This window comes from Canis aureus, chromosome 17 (genome assembly GCF_053574225.1).
Source record: "Canis aureus isolate CA01 chromosome 17, VMU_Caureus_v.1.0, whole genome shotgun sequence".
Classification (NCBI taxonomy): Eukaryota; Metazoa; Chordata; class Mammalia; order Carnivora; family Canidae; genus Canis; species Canis aureus.
Window position 1 is genome coordinate 11220901 of NC_135627.1, and position 27386 is coordinate 11248286.

General features: G+C 35.9%; 1 protein-coding gene across 8 annotated transcripts in view; it reads right to left on the reverse strand.

Moving 5' to 3' along the window:
- Positions 1–27386, reverse strand: part of PCCA (propionyl-CoA carboxylase subunit alpha) — a 461536-nt gene that overhangs the window by 224569 nt on the left and 209581 nt on the right. For all 8 annotated transcript variants that reach the window (XM_077855069.1, XM_077855072.1, XM_077855071.1 and 5 more), the window contains 3 exons: positions 27212–27314; positions 16457–16551; positions 12868–13018 (listed from right to left, as the gene is read on the reverse strand). In XM_077855069.1, coding sequence (XP_077711195.1) covers positions 12868–13018; positions 16457–16551; positions 27212–27314 — 349 coding nt within the window. The remainder of the gene's footprint in view (positions 1–12867; positions 13019–16456; positions 16552–27211; positions 27315–27386) is intronic.

Genomic DNA, 27386 nt, shown 5'->3' on the forward strand with positions numbered 1-27386 from the left:
GATGGGCTTTAGAAAAGCATAGAAGATACTAGAGAATCCCCTTCTGGGGAAACAAAAGAACTGAAATCTAATCAAGCTAAAATAAAAAAGTGTAGTAAAAAGATGCAATAAAAAATGGAGATTCTAACTGCTGGGATAAATGAGGCAGAAGAGAAAATTAGTGATATATAAGACAAAAACGAAGATGAATAAAGAAGCTGAGAAAAACAGATAAACAACTGGATGACAAGGGGAGAATTCAACAGATAAGTGATATCATAAAGCAAAACAATATTAGAATAATTGGGAGCCAAGAACAAGAAGAAAGAGAGAGGGGGCAGAAAGTATATCAGAGCAAATTATAGTAGGGAACTTCCCTAATCTGGGGAATGAAACAGGCATTCAAGTCCGGGAAGCACAGAGGACTCCCCTCAAAATCAATAAAAATAGGTCAACACCCTACATATAATAGTAAAAGCTGCAAATCCCAGAGACAAAGAGAAACTCCTAAAAACAGCTCAGGACAAGAGGTCTGTAACCTACAAGGGCATAAACATTAGACTTGCAGCAAATCTATCCACAGAGACCTGGCAGGCCAGAAAGAACTGGCATTGTATATTCAGGGAGCTAAATAAGAAAAATATGCAGCCAAGAATACTTTAACCAGCTAGGATGGCATTCAAAATAGAAGGAAAAGAAAAAAAAAAAATAGAAGGAGAAGGGCACCTGCATGGCTCAGTAGGTTAAGCATCTGCCTTTGGCTCAGGTCATGATCCCAGGTCCTGGGATAGAGCCTCACTTCAGGCTCCCTGTTCAGTGGGAAACCTGCTTCTCCCTCTCCCTCTGCTACTCCTGTCTGTGCGCTCTCTCTCTCTCTCTGTCAAATAAATAAATAAAATCTTAAAATAGAAAGAGAGATTTAAAAACAAAACAAAACAAAATCCCTTCCAGGACAGGAGCACCTGAGTAGCTCAGTGGCTAAGGATCTACCTTTGGCTCAGGTTGTGATCCTGGAGTCCTGGGATCAAGTACCACATCAGGTGCCCTGCAGGGAGCCTGCTTCTCTCTCTGCCTATGTCTCTGCCTCTCTCTGTGTGTCTCTCATGAATAAATTAATTAAATACGTTTTAAAAAATGATTCCAAGACAAACAGAAACTAAAAGAATTCGTCATCACTAAACCAGCTCTGCAAGAAATATTAAAAAGGATCCTTTAAGCAAAGAGACAGCCCAAAAGTAACACAAACCAGAAAGGAACAGAGACAATACACAGAACCAGTGACTTCACAAGTAATATGATAGCACTAAATTCATATCTTTCAATAATTACTCTGAATGTAAATGGGCTAAATGGCCCAATCAAAAGACACAGGGTATCAGATTGGATAAAAAAGCAAGACCCATCGATATGTTGTCTGCAAGAGACTCATTATAGACCTAAAGACACCTACAGATTGAAAGTGAGGGGGGTTAGAAAACATTTATCATGCCAATAAACATCACAAGAAAGTTGAAATGGTAATCTTTATAATAGACTATTTAGATTTTAAGCCAAAGACTTGGCTCCATAAGAGATGGAGAAGGACACTATATCATAATTATAGGGTCTGTTCAACAAGAAAATTTAACAATTGTAAATATTTATGCCCCTAACATGGGAGCAGCCAATTATATAAACAAATGCATAAAAAAATTAAAGAAATACATGGATAATGATATAATACTAAGGGACTTTAACACCTCACACTGCAAAGGACAGATCATCCAAGGATATCAATGAGGAAACAAGAGCCTTGAATGACACATTGGACCACATGGACTGTATAGATATATATTCAAAGTATTCTATTCTAAAGCAAAAGAATACATATTCTTCTCAGGTACACATGGAACATTTTCCAGAAGAGATCACATATTGAGTCACAAATTAGGTCTCAACTGGTACCAAAAGATTGGACTGACTCCCTGCATATTTTCAGGCCACAATGCTTTGAAAATGGAATTCAATCACAAGAGGAAATTTGGATAGAACTCAAATACATGGAGACTAATGAGCATCCTACAAAGAATGAATGGGTCAACCAGGAAATTAAAGAAGAATTTTAAAAATACATGGAAAGGAATCAAAATGAAAACATAACTGTTCAAAATCTTTGAACCACCAGCAAAGGTAGTCCTAAGAGGGAAGTATGCAGCAATACCAGCCTTTCTCAAGAAATAAGAAATGTCTCAAATGCACAATCTAATCTTACACTGAAAGGAACTAGAGAAGGGAACAGCAAATAAAGCCTAAATGCAGCAGGAAAAGAGAATTAATAAAGATTAGAGCAGAAATCAATGGAATAGAAAGCAAAAGAACACAGCAGATCAATGAAACTAGGAACTGGTTCTCTGAAAGAAATAGTAAGATTGGGGATGCCTAGGTAGCTCAGGGAGCCTGCTTCTCCCTCTGCCTATGTCTCTGCATCTCTCTGTATCTCTCATGAATAAACAAAATATTTTTTAAAAAGAAAAAAAGAAAAGAAATAGTAAGATTGCTAAACCACTGGCCAGACTTACCAAAAAGAGAAAGGATACAAATTAATAAAATTATGAATGAAAGAAGAGAGATCACAACTAACACCAAAGAAATAAACAATTTTAAGAAGCTATTGAGTAACTATATATCAAAACATTAGGCAATCTTAAAGAAATGTATGCATTCCTAGAGACGTATAAACTACCAAAACTGAAACAGGAAGAAAGAAAAAAACCTGAACAATCCATATCCAACAAGGAAATTGAAAAAGTAATCAAAAATCTCCCAACAAAGAAGAGTCCAGGGCCAGATGGCTTCCCAGGGGAAATCTATCAAATACTTAAAGAAGAATTAATATCTATTCTTCAGAAGCTATTTAAAAAATAAAAATAGAAACAGAAGGAAAACTTTCAAACTCTATGAGGCCAGCATTACCTTGATCCCAACACCAGACAAAGACCTTACAAAAAAGGAGAATTTACAGACCAATATCCCTGATGAAGACAGATGCCAAAATTCTCACCAAGATACTAGCCAATAGGATTTAACAGTACATTTAAAGGATTATTTACCACGATCAAGTGAGATTTATTCCTGGGCTGAAAGGGCGGTTTAACATCTACAAATCAATCAACATGATACACTACATTAATAAAAGAAAGGACAAGAACCATATGATACTCCCAATAGATGCAGAAAAAGCATTTGACAAAGTACACCATCCATTCTTGATTAAAACTCTTCACAGTGTAGGGATAGAAGGATCATAAAAGCCATATATGAAAAACCCATAGCAAATATCATTCTCAATGGGGAAAAACTGAGACCTTTTCCCCTAAGGTCAGGAACATGGGACGGATGTCCACTATTATCACTGTTGTTCAACACAGTACTAGAAGTCCTATCCTCAGCAATCAGACAACAAAAAGAAATAAAATGCATCCAAATGAGCAAAGAAGTCAAACTCACTCTTCACAGATAACATGATACTCTGTGTGGAAAACCCAAATATTCCATCCCAAAATTGCTAGAACTCATACAGGAATTCAGCAAAGTGGCAGGATATAAAATCAATGCACAGGAATCAGCTGCATTTCTATATATAATGAGACAGAAGAAAGAGAAATTAAGAGTTGATCCCATTTACAACTGCACCAAAAACCATAAGATACCTAGGAATAAACCTAACCAAAGAGGCAAAAACTCTGTACTCAAGAAGACTATCGAACACTCAAGAAACTGAGGAAGACACAAAGAAATGGTAAAACATTCCATACTCATGGATTAAAACAAATATCATTAAAATGTCTATGCTACCTAGAGCAATCTATTTTTTTTAAGATTTTTATTTATTTATTTATTCATAGAGACACACACCGAGAGAGAGGCAGAGACACAGGCAGAGGGAGAAGCAGGCTCCATGCAGGGAGCGGGACATGGGACTTGATCCCGGGTCTCCAGGATCACACACCAGGCTGCAGGTGGCGCTAAACCACTGCACCACCAGGGCTGCCCTATCTAGAGCAATCTATACAATCAATCAATTCCCTACCAAAATACCATCAGCTTTTTTCACAGAGCTGGAGCAAGTAATCCTAAACTCTGTATAGAACCAGAAAAGAGCTTGAATAGCCAAATGAATGTTGAAAAACAAGACCAAAACTGGTAGCATCATTATCACAGACTTGAAGCTGTATTACAAAGTGGTACTCATCAAAAAAGTATGGTATTGGCACATAAACTGACACATAGATCAGTGGAATAGAACGGAGAACCCAGAAATGGACCCTCAATCCTATGGAGAACTAATCTTCAACAAAGCAGGAAAGAATATCCAATGGAAAAAAGACAGTCTCTTCAACAAATGGAATTGGGAAAATTGGACAGCCACATGTAGAAGAATGAAGCTGGCCCATGTCCTCACACCATACACAAAATTAAACTCAAAGGGGATGAAAGACCTAAATGTGAGACAGGAATCCATCAAAATCCTAGAGGATAACACAGGCAGCAACCTCTGTGACCTCGGCCAGAGCAACTTCTTGCTAAACACATTTCCAAAGGCAGAGAAATAAAGATAAAAATGAACTATTGGGGCTTCATCAAGATAAAAAGTTTCTGCACAGCAAACAAATAAACAGTGGACAAATTCAAAAGACAACCGACAAAATGAGAGAAGACATTTGCAAATGACACATAAGATAAAGGGCTAGTAATCAAAATCTATAAAGAACTTATCAATCTCAACATCCAAAGAACAAATAATCCAATCAAGAAATGGGCAGCTGACATGAACAGACATTTCTCCAAAGACATAAAAATGGCCAACAGAAACATGAAAAAATGCATAACATCATTCGGCATCAGGGAAATACAAATCAAAATCACAGTGAGATACCACCTCACACCTATCAGAATGGCTAAAATTAACAAGTCAGGAAACAACAAATGTTGGTGAGGATGGGGAGAAAGGGGAATCCTCATACACTGTTAGTGGGAATGCAAGCTGATGCAGCCACTCTGGAAAACATTATGGAGGTTCCTCGAAAAGTTGAAAATAGAGGTACCCTATGACCCAGCAATTGCACTACTGTATTTGTACTGCGTGTTTACCCCAAAGATACAAATGTAATGATCCAAAGGGGCACATGTACCCCAATGTTTATAGCAGCAACATCCACAATAGCCAAACTATGGAAAGAGCTCACACGTCCATCAAAAGATGAATGGATAAAGAATATATATAATGCAATACTATATATATAATACAATACTATATATATATATATATATATATATATATATGAATGAATGAATTCCATATATATATATAGAATGGAATACTACTCAGCCATCAAAAAATGAAATCTTGACATTTGCAAAGATATAGATGGAACTAGAGGGTATTATGCTAAGCAAAATAAGTCAATCCAAAAAAGACAATTATTATTATCCAATTATTATAGGATCTCACTCATATGTGGAATTTAAGAAATAAAACAGGATCATAGGGGAAGGGAGGGAAAAATAAAACACAATGAAAACAGAGAGGGAGAAAAACTCTAAAAGACTCTTAATCATAGGAAACAAACTGGGGGTATATGGAGGGGAAGAGGGTGGAGGGTTAGGGTAAATGGATGGATGATCGGCAGGAAGGAGGACTTGTAATATAATGAGTATTGGCTATATATAAGACTGATGAATCACTGAACTCTACCTCTGAAACTAATAATACATTATATGTTAATTAATTTAATTTAAAAAACTTTTTAAGGGAAAAAAAAAACGGAATTTTATTTCTTGCAGTTCTCAGGCTGGGAAGTCCAAAATCAAGGTGCCAGCCAACTCAATGTCTTATGGGAGTCACTTCCTAGTTCATAGGTGGCAGTCTTCTCACTGTGTCATCACATAACAGAAGGAGGCAGGTTTCTCTTTGGGATATCTTTTATGATGTCATAAATCCTACTCATTAGGGCTCTATCCTCATGACCTAATCACCTTCCCAAAGCCCTACCTCCCAGTTCCATCATCTTGGAAGTTATGTTTTAACATATGAGTTTTAGAGGGATACATTCAGTCTATATTGCATTTGTAAGATTTAAATGGGTGAGTGTTAGGGTGCCTAAGAGGCTGGTTTCACCTCAGGTCATAACCACAAGATCCTGGGATCAAGCCCCCTATTCGGGGGCTCCACGGTCAGCAGGGAGTCTGAGATTCTATCTCTCCTTTTCCCTCTGCCCCTCCTTTCACTCCCACTCTCTCTCTCTCTCTAAAGTAAATCCTTAAAAAAAGAAAGATTCAACCAAAACTAAATAAGTCAATTAATTAACTAACTAAATGGATGAATGTTATAATTTGCAAATTAAACCACAAGAAAAATTATTGGGTTTTCTCCCCAATAAGTTAATACAGAGTCTCTCTACACTCATGCAAATTTTCATACAATTTAGCTACTATGCTCTGGTTCTCAGAAAGTTAAAGATGTATTCCAGGGGAAAAACAGAATAAACCAAGTGTTTAACAAAAATCTGAGAGTAAAGAGATCCAAAAATGAGAAGTGTAAAGGTATCTTCAGGACAAAGTAGGGAAATCTCAGCTAAAAAGCCAAAGACAGATGTAGAAGGCAATCAGTATAGACAACAAAAAGTTAAAAGAAACCAAATATTTCTACAAAAAAAGATGAAATTGACGGAAAACTCCATCTGCCTGAATATATTCAAACATGGGACAAATTTGTGGATAAATTAGTAATGGACACACAGAAAACTAAGCAAATTTTTAGTAGTAGAGAAAAAATGGTGCAGGAAAGTGAAAGTAATCTTAGGTGACAACAGGACTGCTGTGAATAGCGTTCACACTGTGATCATAACAAAATCCCAAATACTGAGCTAACCCAAATCATGATAGAGTGGTGGTACGAAGATGAGAAGTGTGCATTTGTGCAGTGGGTGTGGCAAGGTGGGAAGCTGGCTGAAGAAAATGGAAAATCAAGAAAGACCTATACACATGTACTGATGAAAAAGATATAAAAATATTAGAAGAATCAACTAAGTTAATTAAAATTGGTCAGAGCCATCCATACTAGGCTCCCCTGTGAGGGGAGGCAGGGATTGTTCCTAAACAATGGCAGTTGACAAACAAGAGCTTTCCTCCTGCTTTTCTCTCCCAAAGCAGCACTGGCTATTCCCTGCCCAAAGCTGTAGTTACCCACACAGCAGTTTAAAGAGTCTTCCCTCTTCTAAGTGATTTCTCATTTCTCCTTATTCTGTTTTTTTTTTTTTTCTTTTTGGTGGGTTTTGGTGATTACTCAAAGGTTGATATTGGATCAAAAAAGCCAGAAATATGTCAATCAGCTGTTTCAAATCCCATAAGTTTATATATACCCAGGTGAAAATTCATCAGTTATAAAGATAACCTTATCACCCATCTAAGAACTCAGAAGATACAGTACCCATGGATACCTCTCAAAAATAAATTCTTGATTTTAAGAAGAAACAGAAGAAGAACTTAACCATAAGATGAATCAAAATGAAGAACTGACTAATCACAAAGCAATGGTAAGATGCAGATGGTGATGATGAAAACAATTTAAAATACAAAAGGGGAATACACTAAAGAGCCATGCCTAAAGAAAAGTAATGTTACAATAATACAAAACTAATAATAAAAATAGTAAAAATGGAGAATTAGGGGGAAAGACAGAAATATGCCAATTTCTATTCATTTTTGTAAAAAAACAATACATTCTTTCAAATTGGAGTATGAAGAAATATGATGACAAAAATATGTGGTTTAATAACCATTTTTTAATAATTAAGGACATTTTTAAGGAATTAATATCTCTGGAAAATTGCAAACATTTATATAATAGTTTGGCAATTTCATCATTTTAATCTCTTTTTCTTTGGTTAAATATAAATGAAATAAGTTCATTCTATCACACCATATAGAAAAAGAAGAGTAATAAGAAAAGACTAGCCCTGCTAGATACTGTGTTATAATACAGAGATACAACATCTGAAATAATGTGGTACTAGCACATGATTAAACAGGTTAAAAACAAAACAGTCAAGTAAACATATCTGCATACATATGAGAATTTAGGATGTAATTAGGATGACTTCTGATTACTACATAAAAGAATGATTATTCAAAACTGGTTGTGACAGTCAGGTAGCCATTTTTAAAATAAAAAACTCAAATCAAATAAATTCCAGATGGAGTGAAAATTTTACCAGGAATGATGAAATAAGTACTAAAAGAAAACATAGAAGAAAAATGTTTAATTTATGAATGAACAGTAAAAGCCTAAGTATGTTCTAACACCAGAAATGATAAGAGACTTAAAATTCAACTCTAAGATTTAAAAACATTTCTACACAGAATACACACACACACACACACACACAAAAATCAAAAAGGCAACAGATGAAGGAAAAATAAATCACATCTGGGTTTGTTTTTGTTTTTTTAATCTACATTTATTTGATAATCTTCCTAGAAAACAGTTTGTGAATGGGAGAAGAAACCAATTACGTACTCACAGAACATCTTTGCATTATAACCCACACACACCTCAATCCCACGTAGAGAGCACTGTGTGTGATAAAGGTCTGATTGCCCTGCGTAGGCAGATGGGTAAGTAGCACAGGAGAATAACCCTAAAACTATTACACTCAGAGCTGATGTAAGAGTTGCTGTCTCTTCTGCCCTTCCTCAATGCGGGGTGGGGGAAGGAGACAGAGAGCACAAATTTGGTTCTTTCTGAGGAGAGAAGGGCAATGCCAACAAATGACTCTGAGGAAAAATAAGACTTTCTCTCAAGCACTCTCTATCTTAAACTTGCTATCCTTTCATCTTGGTACCAAAGGTCCTCACTCTGTAGAAATGTGAAAAATATTCATGAAGCATTACTTCTTCATGATATAATAAGTGGCTAATTGCCTTAAAAAAAACTAAGGGACACTTATAATAAGAAAACCCAAAGGACAAAGGAGCTAATGGTCAATTCAAAGAAAAACAAATGTTAATCTATGAAGAAAAATTCAACACCACTCATAATAAGGAAAATAAAAATAATATACTATTTTTCACTATCAGAAAAAGACCAAAAGTCAAAAATCCTTTAAATCAGGGAGTAAAAAACACTGATAATACTTAACTAAATTATTAAAATTCTTGTTTCCCAGAAATTCTACTTTCACATGTGCAGAATGATGATACAATGGATCATTCATAATTGTCAATATTTGTGAAAGCAAAATACTAGGAAAACTACCAACAGGAAACTGGGGAAATTACATGACTACATCTATATCTGAATATTGAAAATCATAAAAATGAAGAATATAATGTTTTAAGTTAGATATGGAACATTACCAAAGGCACACTTTTTAAGTAAAACAAAGGCTGCCTCCAGAGGAAAATCAAATGGTTGTGATAAAAACATAGTATACAGTGTTACTTTTCTTATGCATATACTCTTTTTGAACCATTTGGGGTTTTTTTTAACCAAATACTACCAATTCTTAGTCTTATCATTTGATAAGAAACTAAATCATTCAAGCAAAATTATATATAATTTAGTTAATTAAAACAGCATTTTAACAAAATTATGGTTTTTTGGTAGAGTATTTCTCCAACTCTCTACTCACCTTTCATAAGCAAAAAGAAGGAAACAGGTTATATATATATACACACACACACACACACACACACACAGATACGTGTGTGTGTGTGTGTGTGTGTGTGTGTGTGAGTGGACACGTACGTGAGCTTCTACCGCAGAGAATGAAGTGACCATTTTCGAGCAAAAGGAGTTATGTGGAAAGACACACAGAGGTCAAACTGAATGGCATACTCGGGAAAGAAAGGAGTGTCTCCTAGCAAGTACATTGAGAATGGCACTGGCAGGAAAGATAACTCTGAGGGAAGATGAAGGATATACTGAAAAGGGACTTAAGGCAGAAACACTTGAATTTTACCATTAAGAAACAGAAGATTAACAACTGTGAACACAATCAAACAAACGTATATAAGGATAGCATACATAATTCTGATACAGAAATTTTGACCAGACTGAGAACAAAACCAGTCAGTTCAACCAAGTATTTATGTTTTTAAATCTATAAGTTTGGTGACTGACACCAAACCTGTAAGACTTTCTCAATGTTACATCTCTTCTTTTTTTCCTTAAAGATTTTTATTTATTTATCCATGAGAGACACAGAGAGAGAAGCAGAGACAGAGGCAGAGGGAGAAGCAGGCTCCCTTCAGGGAGCCTGATATGGGACTTGATCCCAGGATCCCGGGATCACGCTATGAGCCAAAGGCAGATCCACTGAGCCACCCAGGCATCTCTCAGTATTACATCTCTTTAAGGAGAAACTGTATTTATTTTAAATTTTGCCCTTAAAAAAAAAAAAAATCAAACAAAGTAAAGAGGCTACTCACACTTCTGTTACCAGAAAAAAAGCATCTAACTTCTGAAGCTGGAAAAAGTAACAGTTCAATCAAGATATTTCAAGGAAAAAAAAAAAAACCCACATAAAATTATAGCTCTCCAGACTCAAAATGAAACACTAATTAGAGATAACTTTTATCTTAGAAGATGAAGGATTTGGCAAATGTGCCTTAAGTATTATAATTTTAGGTTAGTAAAGAAATTTGAAAAAGAAAATCTATTAAAAGAACATCTGAATTGTTTAAATATCAGAAGGAAGTCTCCAAAATACGTAAGATTGACTTTCTGAATACAATAAAATACAAAGTTCTTTATTCATGCTCCCATTCAGTCCCAGCCTCTACCACCAAATATCCCTCCATCACACAGATGCTTTTGAAAAATCAAAATTAATTTATCTGGTAACCGATAGGATTATGGTCACTGGAAGTAAATCCACAGTAAAGAAATATTAAAACATTAATTGAGAGACACATATGAATCCAAGTGTGATAATAAATAGCATAAAATTAGGTACCGTCAGGGGATCCCTGGGTGGCTTAGAGGTTTAGCGCCTGCCTTCAGCCAAGGCATGATCCTGGAGTTCCAGGATCGAGTCCCATATCAGGCTCCCTGCATGGAGCCTGCTTCTCCCTCTGCTTATGTCTCTGCCTCTCTCTCTCTCTCTCTCTCTCTCATGAATAAATACTTTTTTTAAAAAATTAGGCACTATCAGATGTAGTAAGATGAAACTCTTCATGAAATTAATTTTAAGTTAATTTATAATCTTTTTTTGAGAGAACAGAATATAACTTGCTGACAAGCCATCCAAGATACAAAATGTAAACCTAAGTACATAATGATTTTGAGTAACTGCATTATTTATGAATACCAACTTCCAGAGGTCTAATACCAAAACCAACAATGGGACAAACTCAGAAAAACTTACGGGTTGAGATAAATGAGCCAGAAACAAATAAAACACACACACACACACACACACACACACACACACAAGAACATAACAATAAAGTGAACTAAAGATAGCACTGGTTATTAATTCTGTAAATTCTGTTAAGTACCCTGACTAAACAATCTAATAGCTCTTTTGTGTGGAATAAACTACAAATTTAAAGTAGTCACTTTAAATTGCCTTCAGAATTGTTTTACAAACTAGCATTCCCATCATGGCATAGTAAAGTCTCTCCATTTTAATAAAAGAACATGAATTCCTAGCTAATTATCTAATTAGATATACTTTGTTATAAAGGCATATTTTTAATCAAAATCAAATTAATCTCTAAAAGGCAAAATTCTGTCACTCCTAAAGATAGTCACACCAATAAATTACAGGCTAAAAAAGTGATTTCAAACACAAGTATCATTAAGTTTTGAACAACAGCACTAAGGTAAGACTTATACAAACTCTACAAATATTTACGATACTGATTTCAAATGCATCCAGATACCATAAATTCTGCCATAATAAACGAAAACCAGTCCCACAGCATAATCTTATAAGCATAATGTTGAATAAAGAAGCAAGGTATGGAAAATTACATATTACATGATCTCACTGATTTCAAGTTTAAAAAAGAGGTACAATTAATTATATATTGCTTAGGTGTGCAAGATTAAAAGGAAAAATTATACAGAAATGAAATAAAGTGTTTAGAATTCAAAACAGTAAACAGCTGTAGAAGAGGGATGAGGAATACCTAGAAGGAGAGGAAGCTAGTGAGAGGTGGGCTGGTAAGAAGTGCTGGCATTTTGTTATCTATGTAGATCCACTTGATGCTTACATGGATTTTTGCTATAATAATTTTTCAACTATGTATTTTATGTACTCTTCTGTATGTATATTTTAGTTTACAACTTAAAAAAGAAAAAGGGAAGAAGGAAAGCCATTAGTCCTCCTAAGACCTTGATAGGAACAGAGGAAGTATATCCCTAACGTCAACAGTTTAGCTCTGATTAGGCAGTGACTTCTAAATACCGTCACAGCGGCAGTGGTGGCAGTTCCTCTAGAAGCCAGGCTGAATGGTACAGTCCTGAGTGTCATTCTTGAAAGTTACTCTAGGTACTCCTCCTTCCTCCATCCCTTCCAAAGATCTGTAAGCACTTATGCCCTTTCGGTTTATCATATCTAACAGCAGTTCTCTTAACAGCACATGAACCCTAATTAATATAAGTCATCAAGAGAAGTTCGAAAAAAAAAAAAAAAAAAAACAAAGCTGAATTTCCAATATGTAGCATTAACAGTAATGAAGAAGAGCTAGACACTGACCATTAAATTAACCTGATACTAATCTGTCATTCCCAACAGATGTCTTAGCACAAGCATAAAAATGAAATCTTTAATACTTTATGAAGTTGACTTTTAACTTTTATAAAAACAAAAAGCAGTGGGAAAGGAAGGGCAGAGTTACCTGGAGTCTCGTATTCATTTCCAAGAAATAAAAATTCTTCTTAGAATCCACAAGGAATTCTACAGTTCCAGCAGAGGAATACTTTACTGCTTTGGCAAGAGCTACAGCTTGCTCTCCCATTGCTCTTCGGGTCTTAGAATCCAGAAAAATGCTGCAAATACAGAAAGAGTAATCAACATTTTGAACAAAAGTAATATTATGCATACACCATATAAAATTTTTCTTAAACTTTACTCAGATATGATCATGTGTATCAATTTAAGATTTTATATTATATGCTTTATAGGTTTAGAAAATATGCTTTTTGCATTAGTAAGCCTAACATGTTTAAGTCAGCTTCAGATTTTTATAAAACTGACATCTGAACTTCCCCATTACAGTGCAACTTCCATCAATTTTAGCACTAGTAGTTGTTTACAACCAGTAAAACTTAATATATTCAGAACTTTCCTAAGCTAAAACTGGGAGACGTGCCTTACAGAGAACACATGTGTGCTGGATGAGCTTCCTTCAGGCAAGTGTTACAGCACTGCTGGCCAGGACTGTGAGTTCAATATTAATGAATCAACAACATGTATTAAATAAGGTAGCCTTCAACAGAAACAGACATAAAACAAGGTTATGTCAGGATATTTTCATCAAGGTTACATATTGATTAAAATGTCCTAATTGGAAGTTCACAGAACCTAACTCTGAACTTCCCCTAGGGACAATGCTTCAGTAATTGCTAATTCAGTGTTCATAGTGACTCTGTAAAACCTAACTACCACAAATAACAAGAATTGACTACACATGTAATAAATCCTCAAAATTTTTATTTCACAATACCAAAACAACCCTTCAGCAGGCAAATAAAGCTGAAATGTTTTCAATAAGCCCTAAAAAAAAGAATATTATAAAATCATTTGTGTATTTTCACAAATTTTGCTTCATGCAAGAAATAGAACATTGATTACTTTTCTATTTGTGGATTAAAATTTGTAGATCAAGATTTAGGTGGTTTTCATAACATTTTATTATGGAAGAAGATATTGAACTTCTATGCACCTGCTACCCATATGGAATAATCATTAATATGTATCCTGTCTTGTTTAACGTCTATACCGCATATCTACTTTCCTACCAGTCCTACCCATTTTGTACAAATTTTATTTTAAATCAAATCCCAAATTAGGTATCATTTCATCTATAGAGACTTCCATATCTGTTTCTATAAAAGTTGTAACATAATCACACTTAAGACATTAACAAGAATTTCTTAATAGCATTTAATATCCAGTTAGAATTCAAATTTCCCGGGTTAATCCTATTTTTTTCAGGTAATATCTTTGAATCAGAATTCAAATAAGGCCCAGCCACTCCATTTACTTATTTATTTTTACATCTTTGCAGTTCTTTTAACTTGCAATGCTCTCTTCCCGTTTTCCTAAGGCAAGCAAGAATCTGCTCATTTTCCCGTCTCATTTCTCATAATCTGGGTTCAAGCGGATGCAGCCCCACAGTGCATTTTAACATCTGCATTATATTTATATTTCTTGTAAACTGCTGGTTAGATCTAGAACCTTGAACAGATTTCAGATTGGACTGAAAGAGTAGGAGGCAAGAAAACTTCAAAGACGAAGTGTACCTCCTTATGTCTTTCTTTTGGTGTTTAGGATTAATCACTGAATTTAGGCACTATGAATCTTATTTGCCTATTATGAACATTTCTGCATCAATTACATTTCAATGATAACTCACTGACAAAATTAATACAAAAAAGAAAGAACACCCAAATTAACATCATAACATTTGGAGAATCTCAAAGACAGCAGAATAAAACTATTTTTGTCCTACCTGGTCTTGTCCTTTCTTTTGTCATAAACTCTGCTAGTAACACTCAAGAGCCATAAGCAACCTTACCACTGCACTCAAAACACAGCAGTAAATTCATACTCTAGAAACTGAAAACTATGTATTTCTCTTATTTAATATTTCACAAATAATAACAAACACCTATCAAGTCACTATTAATAATCAGTTCTCATTTTGGGGTTTCTTTTTTGTTGGTGGCATTTCTATTGCTTTAAATTTTCCTTTTTCCCTCAATTAACAGATGAGTTCACATGAAAAACTTACATTCCTAGAAAAAGCGAGATGAAACAAAAATAATGATTCAAGGTTCCTAGTCTGTGAAAGATTTTTATCCCAGGTAAAACCTGAGTGGGTTTCTTTTTTTTTTTTTTTTTAAAGAAAGGTTCATTATATTGGAAACAATAAGAAGAGAACAACACGAAATTATAAAGACTATTATCATTCTACCAGCAACCCTGTACCCTTCTTCCACACAACTAGAATCTTAGCAGAGCAATATGGTTACTTAATTTTAAAAAGGCAGTTTCCAACTTCCCTAGCAAAGTCCCTAACTTCAGATCACCACCAAGCAATCAGGACTAGTAGGTTCTGGGGCCTTTCCATAAAGATACAGGTAGATCATTTCTTTTGCCTTTTCTTCTTCCTTCCCTCTTACATCCCAGTCCTGGCCCACGAGATAAGGCCATAACCCCGTGTAGGCTGCAATGGGCAGTTCTTCACAGCAGGGTGCCTGGTTTTTAAGCTAAGTGTCCCAACAAGCAGGAAATGGAATCTGGCAGTTTCCTAAGGCCTCCATCACTTCTATGCAGTCTATTCTCAAGCAGTCACAGAGCACAGAATCAAGGAGATGGTCAAAGATCCCTACCTTCTCTGGTCAACAAGAAAAGTGGCAAAAAACTTGGGAACGATGTCTTAAAATCATCACACCATATCATATGCTTAAAACCTAATAATAATTAAAGTAGGACTTGCTTTTTCCCATTACCCTGTAATTAAAAATTCACTCATATTCACCTGTACTCTTTATACAAACCATACACACATATCAAGGCACACTGGCTAGGACAAAGTTACAACTGGTTATATTCCTTATTGCTTGGCTATTAAAAATGACAACATACACTCAACTGAGGGATTTTTAAGGACTCAGAGACAATTAGAATATATACAAATACTAACCTAGCAAATTAGAAATGAGGTTCTATTAAATTGCTAAACTAAACATATCTAAAGGTGACTTGTATCTTGTACAAGTCTTTGTACCACTTTTCGTGCTCAAAATAGTTCTGATAATCAAGGGATTTCTAAAAACCATGTTCCAGAAGCCTTTTGATGGTAGGATAAATTCAAAAACTTCAGGATCAACTTTATGAAACCTTCACCAACAGAAGATCCTAGAAGGCCTGTATCCCCAGGCATTCCACATGACCAGAAACACCAACAGGGTCTCTATTACCTAGAAGCTCATGGAAATCCTACTTGGCAATCCAGCCAACTCTCTCCTCTAACAAAACCCCACCTATATTTTCCCAAGTATTCTCTCATGTGTCACACACTGACATATTGAGGAAGACTGAGTGACAAATTCTTAATTATAAAAATATACACTAACAGATTCTACCATGACAATTCCAACAAGTTGCTACTGAAGCAATTTTAGCCAATAAAATGGGAAAGAAATATACTAAATAAACAAAACAGTCTATTATGAATGTTCATTGAGAAAAACTCTTACCTTGGTGCTTCCTCCACCACTTTCTGATTTCTTCGCTGAATTGAGCACTCTCTTTCATTGAGCCACAAAGCATTCCCATGCTTGTCACCTAAAACCTGATAGAGCAACACCACTTGAAAACTTATATAGTCATACCTACAGAGTATGTGCCCCATTAACATTGTCATCATGCAACACTCCTTGGTTTTTACCACTCATACCTCATAAACACATCTACCTCTCCATTATGTCCCTCTTTTGGTTGATGTTAATAGAGGAAAACTTTATTTACAACCCTGAAACTCACTAAAATGTTTTTTAAAACTTGAGGAAAAAATTCTCATGTTATATTTCCAATGCACTGGATAAGATATCACATCAATTGTACAAATTTTGTGAAGGACACTGAGTATCAATAAAGGAAATACACATTCTAGATATCAGTGGTGCTTTAGAAAAACCACTGTTATTACAAACGTTCGTTTTTAACATAATTAAATGTCTGTTGATCAAGAAATGCTATTTTATTTACATTTAGTCTGTTACTTATATATGGATGTCTTTATTGAGCTTTATTTTTGTTATAGAAACTGGTGAAAGGCCTGGGGTTAAAATGTAACACATTATGATTTTTCTCATTTGTAATACTGAAAAATAAGCTAGAGTTGCCACATAAAATAACAGGACACCGATATGAATTTGAATTTCAAAGATTTATTTATTTTTAGAAAGAGAGAGTGCACTCATGAGTGGAGGAGCAGGGCAGGAGGAGAGAATCTCCAGTAGATTCCCCACTGAACACACAGACTTCAGGGCTCTATCTCAGAACCCTGAAATCGTGACCTTATTTGAAACCAAGAGTGGAACACTTAACCAACGGAGCCACCCTGGCACCCCTGAAATTGAATCTCAAATAAACAACAAAAAAATCTTAATAATAATAGGTCCCAAATTTCACTTACAAAAATATACTACCTGAAATTCAAATTTAACATGTGTCTTAACAGCTAAATCTGGTAACCCTAAGACATGCCATTGGTTAGCATTTTTGCATAGAATGTTTGTTTTTAGGAACAGATTAATCTATTTTCATGATTAAGAGTAAATACGTATTACTGAATGCATATATCATTAAGTTCACAGAAGTAAAAGCTATTCTAGAAGCCAAAGTGTAGACATTCATTTTAACTCTGTACTATACAATTTCTCCAGGGCAAGTCACTTTTCTCCTTATATATTATAAATATCAAATAGTATCATCTCAATGATTTATATGGCTGCTGAAAATATAAAATCAGTAAAGATCATGGTTATAGCAATAGAATAAACTATAAAATGAGTAGTTAACATATAAATGCAAACTTAATTTTTAGTAATAAAACCTACCTAAACCATAAGAACAATTACAAGCAAAGGAAAATACTGCAATAGTGAAATGACAATAGTTGGAATTTAGTTTTTTAGTCTCAGAGGTGGCTGCATGAAGTACAGCCTAAGAAAAATTTAACACTAAAAAATATTTTAACACTAAATTTATTCTAATCCTTTTCATTCTAGTTGACAAAGTAAAATATTTTGTGTCCAAGAAATAAAGCTACAATAACCAAGACTTCTCAGAAATATTTCTAACTGTAAAATATTATATTCATATATACAATCACATTTTTTTCCCCTAAAGCCTGTATAGTTCTTTTTTAAAAAGTCTTGGGGGAGAGGGGGGCTCAGTCAATTAGGCAAATAACTTGATTTTGGCTTGGGTCATGATCTTGGGGTTGTAAGACTGAGCTCCCAACAGCTGTGGAGCCTACTTAAGATTCTTCTCTCCAGGTACCAGGTTGAGCATCTGCCTTCAGCTAGGTCATGATCCTGGGGTCCAGGAAATCAAGTCCTGAATCAGGCTCACTGAGAGGAGCCTGCTTCTCCCTCTGCCTATGTCTCTGCCTCTCTCTGTGTCTCTCATGAATAAATAAATAAAATCTTAATAACAACAACAAAAAGATTCTCCCTTTCCCTCTACCCTCCCTTTGACAGCTAGCTTTCTCTCTCTTTAAAAAAAAAAGTTTGGGCAGCCTGGGTGGCTCAGTGGTTTAGTGCCACTTTCAATACAAGGCGTGATCCTAGAGACCCGGGATCGAGTCCCACGTCGGGCTCCCTGCATGAAGCCTGCTTCTCCCTCTGCCTGTGTCTCTGCCTGTCTTTCTCTCTGTGTATCTCATGAATAAATAAATAAATCTTTTATTTATTTATTTATTTTAAATTTTTTATCTATTTATGATAGTCACAGAGAGAGAGAGAGAGAGAGAGGCAGAGACACAGGCAGAGGGAGAAGCAGGCTCCATGCACCGGGAGCCTGACGTGGGATTCGATCCCGGGTCTCCAGGATCGCGCCCTGGGCCAAAGGCAGGCGCCAAACCGCTGCGCCACCCAGGGATCTCTGAATAAATAAATAAATATTTTTTAAAAAAAAGTTTTGTTATTTCCTGAGCATGCAACAAAAATAATTTTTTTTTAAAGATTTGCTTTACAAAAAAGAAAAAGAGCAAGTGGGGGTTAAGCCAGAATGAGACAGAGATAGAGGATCCTCAGGTCCACTCCTCGCTGAGCACAGAGCATGACCTGGGGCTCAATCCCAGGACCCTGTGAGCATGACCTGAGGGGAAATCAAGAGTCAGCTGCTTGGGGTCATCTGAGTGGCTCAGTTAAGCATCTGACTTTGGCTAAGGTCATGATCTCAGAGTCCAGAGATAAGAGTAGCTCCCAGTCGAGCTCCCCACTCAGCAGAGAATCTGCTTGTCCCTCTCCCTTCACCACTCTCCCAGCTCATGCTTGCTCACTCTCAAATTTTTAAAAATATTAATAAATAGCCCTTAATCAAATGACCCACTCAGGTGTTCCTCAACAAAAATAATTTGATAATGATAGTGTGACACTAATAAATGAAGAGACTAGAATACCAAACAATATAAAGAGTGCATGGAAAGAAAGTTAATCCTAAATCCCTTAGGAGTTTTGGGATTTTGGAGGGGGGGGTTGGTTCTTAAGATTTCATTTTTTAAGTAATGTCTATACCCAATGTGGCACTTGAATTCACAACCCCAAGGTCAAGAGTTGCATGCAACACTGACTGAGCCAGCTAGATAACCCCATCATGAGTTTTTCTTTTTTAAAGCTTTAATATAGCCCTTTATCAATCGGCAGGTACTCAATGTGGAAAAATCTCCCAGATACACTGCTTACTGAAAAAAGCTTCATGACAACAAGAGTGTCCACATAATGCAAGCCATTTTGAAACCCTGGATCCAACCCAAAAAATGCCAGTAGTGTCCGGGGTGAGAAAAAAAGGATTTAAACCACACAGAAGGGATCCCTGGGTGGCGCAGTGGTTTGGCGCCTGCCTTTGGCCGAGGGCGCGATCCTGGAGACCCGGGATCGAATCCCACATTGGGCTCCCGGTGCATGGAGCCTGCTTCTCCCTCTGCCTGTGTCTCTGCGCCTCTCTCTCTCTCTGTGACTATCATAAATAAATAAAACTTTTAAAAAAAATTTTTTTAAAAAAAAAAATAAATAAACCACACAGAATGCTGCCACTACCAGTACAGTTTCAGCATAAGAAAGGACACAGTATACGAAAGTCTGTCTAAAAAAATAGGTAATACACATATATAATTCACAGTCCACAGCAGGATATTCAAAAAAGAGTTTTGGAGCCTGTTCCCAGGGACAGAAACCAAGGAACTTGGAAACAAAAGTAAAAGGAAATGTTAATTTTTCATCAGATATCCTTTGCTATGTGCATAAATTACCTCATATAATTATATACATGCAAATTGAGGAAAATAATTTTTAAAACTTCCAAGTGTAGATGATCAGATACAGCAAACATCTGTTACCTATTCAAGTTACTAGGAAATACTTTTACCTATGTTTAAAATTATCACCTACATTATATGCTGTGGCTAATGAAAATAAACTAAAAGCTGATGTAAATATATAATTACTTAACACAATTTGACATACATTTATTGAGTATTAGTAATGTGAAAGACATCCACCTGGTTGCTGGAACCAACAAATGAGTAAGACCAACAAATGAATAAGACCTTAGTAGGTCTTATTGGTTAGTAGGTACTTCTTGATCTATTTGAAAAGTTAGACAACTCAAGATAAAAATCAATGGTCTTCTAATAGCTGTGCTATGTGTATGTTATACATGACAGGGAATACAGGAAGAGGAAAATTAATTTTGCCTGTAAGATCTTAGAAAGGCAGCCAAAATATCTCCCATAAGCTACAGACTTAAATATCCAATCTACTCAACACTTATACTTTGATATCACAACCTTGATTTCTCCAACATCACACCCTGATCTCCTCCCCAAAACACACACCTCTCACAGTTTTCTCACCTCAGTAAAAGACAGTCCTAGTCTTCTAATTCCTCAGGCCCCAAACTGAAAGCCATCTTTCATGCCTTTTTTCCTATATATCATATCTGATCTCTTAGAAAATCTGATCTACCTTCACAGAATATCCAGAATTCAATTACATCTTACCATCTCTACTACCAACACTCAGGCCTAAGCTGCCATCATCTCTCGCCAAGAATTCCAGCAAAAAGAGTCTCATATGAGATTTCTCAGCTTCAACTGATAGTCTTCAAATACTAAGTAAGAGCCAATGAATACTGTGTGCTTTTTTTTCTTTTAACCTTGTTGAATGGAGCTATTTATTGCAGTGTCATATCCTCTTCTCATCCCTGTAAGTTTGATGAGCAGGTGTCACACTGTCTTCAAATACAAAAGTCTCTGCATCAGAAGAACTGTCTTTATAGGACCATTTACAGTAAGTCTTATCCATAGCTGGACCAAGTATGAAGATGAAATTCTGATCTTGGAAGGAAGGTGTTTATATTCTACTTATGGAAGGACATGATCACTGGAGCTGGAGGATGGGTTGTGGTAGCTCATCTAAAGACGGCCCCGGGGATCCCTGGGTGGCGCAGCGATTTGGCGCCTGCCTTTGGCCCAGGGTGCGATCCTGGAGACCCGGGATCGAATCCCACGTCGGGCTCCCGGTGCATGGAGCCTGCTTCTCCCTCTGTCTATGTCTCTGCCTCTCTCTCTCTCTCTCTCTGTGTGTGTGACTATCATAAATAAATAAAAATTTAAAAATAAAATAAAATAAAGACAGCCCCCACATTCAACAATACATTAAAAAAATCATATACCTCGATCACGTGGAATTTATCTCTTGCAGGGATGCAAGGATGGTTCAATATTCACAATCAATGTGATACACCGTATTAACAAAATGAAAGAGAGAAAATCGTATGATCAACTCAGTAGATACAGAAAAAGCATTTGACAAAATTCAACATCCATTCATGATAAAAAAACTCTTCACAAAGTAGGTTTAGAGGGAATATACCTCAATAAACCCACAGCTAACATCATACTCAATGGTGAAAAACTAAGTGTTTTTTTCTAAAATCAGTAACAATATGAAGATGCCCACTCCTGACACTTTCTTGAACAAAGTACTGGAAGTCCTAACCACAATAGTCAGACAAGAAAAAAGGCATCCATCCATCCTTCTTTAAGGAAGAAGTTAAATTGTCACTATTTGCAGATGACATAGCACTATACATAGAAAACTCTGAAGACTCCAACAAAAAAACTATTAGAAGTAATAAATTTATTCGGTAAAGTTACAGTATACAAAATTAATATACAGAAATCACCCATATTTTCATACAATAATGAAGTAGAAGAAAGAGAAATTAAGAAAACAATTCCATGTACACTAAAAAGAATAAAACACTTAGGAACAAAACTGACCAAGGAGATAAAATATCTATTTTCAGGAAACTATAAAACACTGATGAAAGAAACTGAAGATGACACAAACAAATATAAAGCTATTCCATGCTCATGTAATTGAAAAGAATTTTGTTAAGATATCCACAGAACTCAAAACCATTTACAGATTTAATGCAATACCTACCAATTACCAACAGCATTCTTCACAGACCTAAAACAAATAATCCTAAAATTTGTATGGACTCACAAAAGATCGCAAATAGCCAAGGCAATTTTAAGAATAACAAAGTTCAACGTATCACAATCTTAGATTTCAAGATATACTACAAAGCTACAGTCATCAAAATAGTATGGTGCTGGCGGAAAAACAGACACTTACATCAACAGAACACATAGAGTGACCGGAAATAAACCCATGATTTTATGGTGAAGTAATCTATAACAAAGAAAGCAAGAATATACAATGGGGAAAAGATGGTCTCTTCAGTTAATGGTGCTGGAAAAACTGGACAGTTACATGTGAAAGAATGACACTAGACCACTTTTTAACACCATACACAAAAAATAACTTCAAATGAATTAAAGACCTAAATGGAGAGCTAAAACCATAAAAATTCTAGAAGAGAGGACAGGCAATAATTTCTCTGATATTAGCCAAACCAACATTTTTCTAGATATATCCCCTAAGGCAGGGGAAACAAAAGCAAAAATAAACTGTTGGGGCTATACCAAAATAAAAGGCTTCTGCACAGCAAAGAAAACCATCAACAAGAAAAAAGGCAATATGGGAAGAGATTTTGCAAATGATATATTTAATAAGGGGTTAATATCCAAAATATATAAAGGACAGGGGCACCTAGCTGGCTCAATCAGTGTAGCATATCTCATGGTCTCAAGTTCCAACCCCATGTTGGGTATGAGGCTTACTTAAAAAACTAATAATATTTCCCTGATGGCAAGTGATGCAGAGCATTTTCTCATATGCATGTTGGCCATGTCTATATCTTCCTCTGTGAGATTTCTGTTCATGTCTTTTGCCCATTTCATGATTGGATTGTTTGTTTCTTTGCTGTTGAGTTTAATAAGTTCTTTATAGATCTTGGAAACTAGCCCTTTATCTGATATGTCATTTGCAAATATCTTCTCCCATTCTGTAGGTTGTCTTTGAGTTTTGTTGACTGTATCCTTTGCTGTGCAAAAGCTTCTTATCTTGATGAAGTCCCAATAGTTAATTTTTGCTTTTGTTTCTTTTGCCTTCGTGGATGTATCTTGCAAGAAGTTACTATGGCCGAGTTCAAAAAGGGTGTTGCCTGTGTTCTTCTCTGGGATTTTGATGGAATCTTGTCTCACATTTAGATCTTTCATCCATTTTGAGTTTATCTTTGTGTATGGTGAAAGAGAGTGGTCTAGTTTCATTCTTCTGCATGTGGATGTCCAATTTTCCCAGCACCATTTATTGAAGAGACTGTCTTTCTTCCAATGGATAGTCTTTCCTCCTTTATCGAATATTAGTTGCCCATAAAGTTCAGGGTCCACTTCTGGATTCTCTATTCTGTTCCACTGATCTATGTGTCTGTTTTTGTGCCAGTACTACACTGTCTTGATGACCACAGCTTTGTAGTACAACCTGAAATCTGGCATTGTGATGCCCCCAGATATGGTTTTCTTTTTTAAAATTCCCCTGGCTATTCGGGGTCTTTTCTGATTCCACACAAATCTTAAAATAATTTGTTCTAACTCTCTGAAGAAGGTCCATAGTATTTTGATAGGGATTGCATTAAACGTGTAAATTGCCCTGGGTAACATTGACATTTTCACAATATTAATTCTGCCAATCCATGAGCATGGAATATTTTTCCATCTCTTTGTGTCTTCCTCAATTTCTTTCATAAGTGTTCTATAGTTTTGAGGGTATAGATCCTTTATATCTTTGGTTAGGTTTATTCCTAGGTATCTTATGCTTTTGGGTGCAATTGTAAATGGGATTGACTCCTTAATTTCTCTTTCTTCAGTCTCATTGTTAGTGTATAGAAATGCCACTGACTTCTGGGCATTGATTTTGTATCCTGCCACGCTACCGAATTGCTGTATGAGTTCTAGCAATCTTGGGGTGGGGACTTTTGGGTTTTCTATGTAGAGTATCATGTCATCGGCGAAGAGGGAGAGTTTGACTTCTTCTTTGCCAATTTGAATGCCTTTAATGTCTTTTTGTTGTCTGATTGCTGAGGCTAGGACTTCCAGTACTATGTTGAAATGAGATACCACCTCAGACCAGTGAGAATGGGGAAAATTAACAAGGCAGGAAACAACAAATGTTGGAGAGGATGCGGAGAAAAGGGAACCCTCATACACTGTTGGTGGGAATGTGAACTGGTGCAGCCACTCTGGAAAACTGTGTGGAGGTTCCTCAAACAGTTAAAAATATACCTGCCCTACGACCCAGCAATTGCACTGTTGGGGATTTACCCCAAAGATACAAATGCAATGAAACGCCGGGACACCTGCACCCCGATGTTTATAGCAGCAATGTCCACAATAGCCAAACTGTGGAAGGAGCCTCAGTGTCCAACGAAAGATGAATGGATTAAGAAGATGTGGTTTATGTATACAATGGAATATTACTCAGTTATTAGAAATGACAAATACCCACCATTTGCTTCAACGTGGATGGAACTGGAGGGTATTATGCTGAGTGAAGTAAGTCAGTCGGAGAAGGACAAACATTATATGTTCTCATTCATTTGGGGAATATAAATAATAGTGAAAGGGAATATAAGGGAAGGGAGAAGAAATGTGTGGGAAATATCAGAAAGGGAGACAGAACGTAAAGACTGCTAACTCTGGGAAACGAACTAGGGGTGGTAGAAGGGGAGGAGGGCGGGGGGTGGGAGTGAATGGGTGACGGGCAGTGGGGGTTATTCTGTATGTTAGTAAATTGAACACCAATAAAAAATAAATTAAAAAAAACTAATAATAAAAGAAAATACACACACACACACACACACACATATATACACATATAAAGAGCAACTATGCTATTTACTAGACCTAAATATAACATTATCATATAATCCAGTAATATTTCTCTCCTCAGGATATCTGAAAGAATGTGTATGTCCATAAAAAGACATGGCAATTTATTCATATCAAAAAGCTGGAGGGGCACCTGGGTGGCTCAGTGACTGAGCACATGCCTTTGGCTCAGGTCATGATCCCAAGGTCCTGGAATTGAGTCCCGCATCAGGTTCCCCACAGGGAGGCTGCTTCTCCCTCTGCCTATGTCTTCTGTCTCGTTCTCTGTGTCTCTCATGAATATATAAATAAAATCTTTAAAAATATATATATATCAAAAAGCTAGAAACAACCTGAAGATCTACCAACAGGAAAATGGATAAATTGGAAGTTATTCAAACAATGAAGTATCAGAGCAATTTTTTAGAGTTAATAGTAACACACAGCTTCATGGAAGAATCTCAAAGACATGTTGTGTGAAAGAAGCCAGGCATAACCAAGTATATACTGTATTTCATTTATATGCAGTTTAAGAAGACAGAAACATTCTGGGGTGTGAGAAGTCAGAACAGTAGATATTTTGGTGGCCAAGTGGAGGGACTGAATGGAAAGTTGTATGAAGAAATCTTCTGATGGCACAGAAATGTGCTATACACAGATCTGGGTGGTTGCTATATAGCTACACATGTGTACATAAGAATTTTATTGAGTTGGACACTCAAGATTTGTGGACTTTGCTGAAGAGATGTGATTATCTCAGTTTAGAATATCTAAAAACAAAAAACCCAATGACAACAAAAAATCCTGCTGATGTTAGAAAGAAATACACTACGTTCAATGTTTTAAGACTACTCTGATTGGAGAGCCTAAGTGGCTCAGTCTGTTGGGCATCTGCCTTCATTCAGCTCAGGCAATGATCTCAGGGCCCCTACTCAGCAGGCAGTCTGCTTCCTCCTCTCCCTCTGCTGTTCCCCCTGCTTGTGCTCTCTTGCTGTCAAATAAATAAATCTTAAAAAAAAAAAAACCCTCGCTGGGATTATATATATTTGCACATTTCTTCCCACTCTGGAAAACTGGAGGATCTAGATGAAGATTTTCTACCAATAAGAAATATCTATGTAAAATAATTAAACTCGAAAAAACCCCACAATGACAGAACTTAGAACTTTTATTACACATAATCAGAAGGGGCGGGCAAGGGCAACAAAGAACTATTCTTTAGTTTTCTGGTTCTCTATTCACACCAAAATAAGGGAAAAAATACTTAAACTTCAGCATGATTTCAAATTTGATTTGTATTTTATCAGTTTGAATTCAATTCATAGTCATAACGTGTAAAATAGCACGAAGACATTCTTAATAGAAATCAAACTTCAGGAGATGTTGTCTTCTTCTGTGTATTATTTCAGAAAATCAACTTTTGTCTTGCTGAAATCCATATCCTCACAAATTGCTTTAGCAGTTGGATTAAAATCTTAACCTGAGTAGAAGAATTTATTTATTCATCTCTATACTAGTAGCTCCTAGAAGAATGCCTGTCTCAGTGAGCCACACAGACATTTGGTGAATTGAAGTAATGAGTCCAGATTAAGCACTTAAAAAAAAAAAAAAGTAAGCCCTGTTATGGCCCAGTCTCAGAATGGGAAGGAATGAGTCTCTAGGTGCAATGTATTTAGTTTGGTTAGATAGCTTGGGACAGCTTCTTTCTACAGCAGGATTTTTATATCATTCCCTATGTTGACCAACATGCTGGTGCTTTGATCGAAGTATACCAAATTCCAAAAGGAAGTGATCAATTTATGTACATTCTCTATTTTGAAGTTATTCAAGTGTATCAGAACAATTCACAATCATTCTAAATGCGAGAAAGGATATGTTTCCAATAGGAATAAATGGTGTTTTATTAAAGTCATAATAATTAGAAAACATCTTAAAATGTACCAACCTGGATTTCTATATGACGAGGGTTATCAATAAATTTTTCTATTAGTAGCCTATCATCACCAAAACTAGAAGCAGCTTCTTGAGATGAAAATCTAAAACCATCCCTATTTAAAAAAAAAAAAAAAAGGGAAAAACAATCAAACTAGCTAAACAAATACAGCCCTCAGTATAAAAGA